Source organism: Cyprinus carpio, chromosome A21 (genome assembly GCF_018340385.1).
Source record: "Cyprinus carpio isolate SPL01 chromosome A21, ASM1834038v1, whole genome shotgun sequence".
In the NCBI taxonomy this organism is placed as follows: domain Eukaryota; kingdom Metazoa; phylum Chordata; class Actinopteri; order Cypriniformes; family Cyprinidae; genus Cyprinus; species Cyprinus carpio.
Window position 1 is genome coordinate 1,449,611 of NC_056592.1, and position 5,000 is coordinate 1,454,610.

General features: G+C 28.4%; 1 protein-coding gene across 10 annotated transcripts in view; it reads left to right on the top strand.

The window, feature by feature from the left end:
• LOC109049766 (transcription factor 4-like) overlaps window positions 1–5,000 on the top strand; it is a 153,864-nt gene that overhangs the window by 139,230 nt on the left and 9,634 nt on the right. For all 10 annotated transcript variants that reach the window (XM_042778510.1, XM_042778506.1, XM_042778507.1 and 7 more), the window contains one exon: window positions 1,096–1,228. In XM_042778510.1, coding sequence (XP_042634444.1) covers window positions 1,096–1,228 — 133 coding nt within the window. The remainder of the gene's footprint in view (window positions 1–1,095; window positions 1,229–5,000) is intronic.

Below are 5,000 nucleotides of genomic sequence, written 5' to 3' on the forward strand. Positions count from 1 at the left end.
ATATTTTTTCATTGCTTAAAAAATAAAATACCATTTTTATTTATAAATAATGATTCTAATGTTTTATTATATTTATTTTTGTCTCTTTCTTGACTTATTTCATTTTTAATAATTTTTATTATTATTTTGTATTATTTATTAAAAAATTCATTAGAATTAAAATAATAATAATTTTTTTTATGTATAAATGAATAACAACTCGCTAATATTATTCGATAATAATTATACTATCTTTTTACCTTTTGTGATCTTGGATTTAATTGAATTTTTTTATAAATGAATATTTTTTAGAATTTTTTCATGAATCAATAGATAAAATAATATAAAATGTTGTAATTCATAAGTAATTTGAATGTTTTATTTAAATTTTTTAATATTTTTTCATAATATTAAAAATTATTTTATATATATAATATATATATATATATATATATATATATATATATATATATATATATATATAATATATATATATATAAATAATAGTTTTAATGTTTTATTTTTCTCCAATGTATTTTTTTTTTTTTGCCAATGTATTTTTATTATATTTTTTATTTTTGCATGTATGCCCACCCCCCCTCCTTTTTTATTTTAAAAAAGAGCAATTATTTTATATTTATAATTTTTTTTTTTCAGGTTTTATTTTATTATTTTGACTTTTCTCTCATTCTTGACTCTTTCTTAATTAAATCAAATCATTAGAAATGGCATGTTTAGTGCATTGCATCATGGCATGCATTATTCTGCGTGTGTTCTGTTAACACATTACACTTCTGTATTACATACATTCCATGCATGCAGAAAATTAGCATTCTATGAAGAATATACACACACTGTGTACTAGAGAAATAGTATCAGCAGAGTGCTATTTCAAACAAAGCCAAAGAGAGAGAGAGAGTCAGGAGGTAAAATGGAGGTGTGTTGAGTGTTTGTGTTTGTGTGCAGCGCCCCCTGATGGCCGTTCACAGCGGAGCACACTCAGGCCTGTGTGAAACTGACAGAATGTTCTGGATGGTTGTTTCGGCTCCTGTATGAATGCATTTGCATGTTTAGATGTGTTTGTAACGTCTCTCTCTCTGTGTGTGTGTTTCTCAGGTGGGCGGCCATCGCGAGGACTCTGTGGGTTTGAGGAGCGGTCACTCCATCGTGGCCAATCAGGTGTCAGTACCTCAGCTTCCTGTGCAGTCGGCCACTTCCCCCGACCTCAGCCAGCCCGATCCGTACAGGGGTGAGCGTGACACACACACACACACACACTGGCATCATGTGGGCACAGAACAGGCACAATGCCAGCCCTCCTCCTCCTCCTCCATCTGCCACCATTTTACAGCATCACAACACAGATACAGCATATTCCCACGGTCGAGGAAAACATGAAAATATCAGGGGGTTGTTATTTATAGGCCACAAATATAACTGTTTTCAACATTGATAATCAGAAATGTTTCTTGAGCAGCAAATCATCATATTAGAATGATTTCTGAAGATCATGTGACACTGAAGACTGGAGTAATGATGCTGAAAATACAGCTGCACATCACAGAAATAAATTACACTTTAACACATATTCAGATAGAAAACAGCAGTTTTAAATTATAATAATATTTCAAAATTTTTACTGTATTTTTTTGTCAAATAAATGCAGATTTCATTCAAAAACTTTAATTATTAAATTAATTAAAAGTCTTCTAGTTAATCAACTTATTCAATATATTTTTATAGTTGTATTTCCCTTATTATTATTAATATTGAACCAAAATATAAATAAATAAATCATATATATTATACTTTTAGTTATTACAATTTGTGTTTTTTTTCTGTAAAATATAGAATTATTATTAATATTGAAAATATTGAATATTTTTGATGTTATACTCATACTATACTCTAAAATACTGAATCAAGTTAAATTGTAATTAAATGTAATATATTTTCAATATTAATAATTCAAAGACACAAACTGCAATATATATATATATATACAGTATATAGTTATATTTTCCTATTATTATTGTTATTATTATTAATTTTTTTTATATTTTATAAATATAAATAAATGATAATAAATTATATTTATATTTTATAAATGATATATATTTCTTCTAATTATTTTTATTTTTATTGTTATATATTTATATTGTGATTTTATAATAATTCACTATTTTAAATGAAATAGTAATATATATATACATTTATTTAATATATTTTTATAGTTGTAGTTTCCTCTATTATTATTCAGATACACACACACACACACACACACACACATATATATATATGTATGTAAACAGTGTAATCTCTATAAAATGATTCCTAAGACTCAGTTTTATACGTCAGTCCAGTTTGAAGAGAAACAGTGTTTTGTTGATCTAGCCGTCGGCCTGCTGGCCGAACCCCAGCCTAATGTGTGAACAATTATGAGAGCGTTAAACCATGCGCTGTATTTCAAATATGAATATGTAGAATGAAGTTGTATATGACCTGGGAAGTGAGGCGTAAGAACTCCAGGCTGGTTTAAAGCGGCGCTCGTGCTCTTCTTGGCAAACGCTTTCCGTGTGGAAAACCCAGCCAAAGAGTTAATGAGGTGCTGAGTGCTGTAAAATATGAAGAGCAGCGTCATAAATAACAGGAGTGAGGATCACAGATGATTGTTTGTGAACGGCGTCCAGAAGGAATTCATCAAGATCCCTGCAGCATTTAAAACAGTGCTAACGTGGACCATAACATAACATTTCTGTTTAGTTCACGGTACTGTATTAATAATGATCGTACTGAAATAAAAACATGAATTTTAGCACCATGGTATATTTCAAAGTACCGTAGTATTACCATCACTGTTCCATGGTACCACCACAGTACTTTTCATAAGCAGAATATTATTTTCGTTTTACATAATAATATTTTTTTAAATAAATTTTTTACTTTTTTATTTATTTGTTTGTTTTTTTATTTATTTTGTTATTTAAAATATTTTAATTTGTGTTTTTATATTTAATTTATATATGTTTATTGTTTATTGCATATATTATGATTTTTTTTTTTACATCTACCATACTAATATTACAGTTTTCTTCAAAATACCCTGTAATAAATATGAAAATATCATAATCATTCAGTAGCATGGTATATTTCAAAGTAGTTTTACCATAACTGTACCATGATACCACCATAGTTCTTTTTCATAAGGGTAATATCATATTTTTTACCATTTTTACCATATTGTGTTTGTGACCAGGTACTATGGTAATACCATGGTTTTGGATAAATATTTATTTATTTATTTATTTATCACTGCTACAATACATTTTAATAAATTCTTATTTATTTATGTGTATGTATATATATATATATACAAAATTAAAATAAATATTATATATATATATTATATATATATATATATATATATATATATTTTTTTTTTTTTTTTTTTTTTTTTTTTTTAGTATATTTATTGCTAGGAATTTTTCATGAAAAATATGATTTTTTTTTTTTTACATTTTTTTTACATTTTTTTTTACATCTACCATACTTATATTAGTTTCTTTAAAAATATACTAAAGAAAATCTGTAAATATCATGGTATATGAATATGGTGATCTTTCTTTACCATATAGTACAGTATATCAAAGTACCATGTTTTTTGACATATCTATGAAAAAAGTGTTTTCTGAAGCTTTACTGTGTATAAATGTGACGCGGCGTCTCACAGGACCTGAAGGAAACCTTTCTTCGGTCTTCATGAAGTGGTCATTTCCAGGCCGTTTGTGTGTGTGTGTGTCGGTTTATCTGAGCGATGTCATTTCCTGGAAGCGGTGAAGCGTGAAACAGGCCTAACAGCTCTGGTTAAACTTCACCGGGCTTAACCAGATCAAGCCACCCGTGAACACACGGAGAGGATCAGTGTGGGCAGAGAGAGACGCTTTCACCGCGTCCCACTCAAACTCTGTGTCTCCGTCCCAAATCCAGCCTTTGTTTCGTCTCCTTCTCCGCACGTATCCCGTCTGAGCAGCTGTCTGGAACCAACTCTAGAGAACTCGAGTCATTATTCATCCTCCCACCGTCTCACAAACACAGCATACTCACATACAGTACTACAAACATGTTTTTTAAAATAATAATCTATCAAGTTTATTTAATATATTTTGGTTCAATATAAATAAAAATAGAGGAAACTGTGTGTGTGTGTTTGTGTCTTTCCTCTAAAATATTATTATTAATATTGAGAATATTTTACACATAATGTAATATTAATATAATATATTATATATAAAATAAAATATATATAAAAAAATTATGAAATATTTTTACAATTCAATATAGCTGTTTTCTCTGTGAATATCTGTTGAACTGTAATTTATTTCTGTGCTGTGCAGCTGTATTTTCAGCATCATTACTCCAGTCTTCAGTGTCACATGATCTTCAGAAATCATTCTAATATGATGATTTTCTGCTCAAGAAACATTTCTGATTATTATCAATGTTGAACACAGTTGTGCTGCTCAATATTTTTGTGGAAACTGCTACATTTTGTTTCTCAGGATTCACAGATAAAGAGAAAGTTCAAAAGAGCATCATTTATTTGAAACATTGTAACATTACAGATACATTTACTGTTACTTTTGATCAATTTAATGCATCCTTGATGTTATAAAAGTTATATATAAATATATATTACTGACCTTAAAACTTTGAATGATAGCGTATCACAGTTTCCACAATAATAACATTGATGATAATTTTTTTATTGCGCTCCAAATCAGTTTTTTATATTTATATATACTGTAGTTCATTCATATTCACTCTTATTAAATAAGAAAAGGTCATTAAGCACGACTTAAAAACTGAAACGACCCTGAATTTGACAGCTTTTTAAACACCTGTCAGATTTCATTCTCTGTTAATATATGCAGCATTTTTAATAGTTTAATAACGTTAGAAAGCTTAAATGATTAAACATATGTGACCCTGGAGCACAAAAGCAGTCTTAAGTCTCTGGGGTA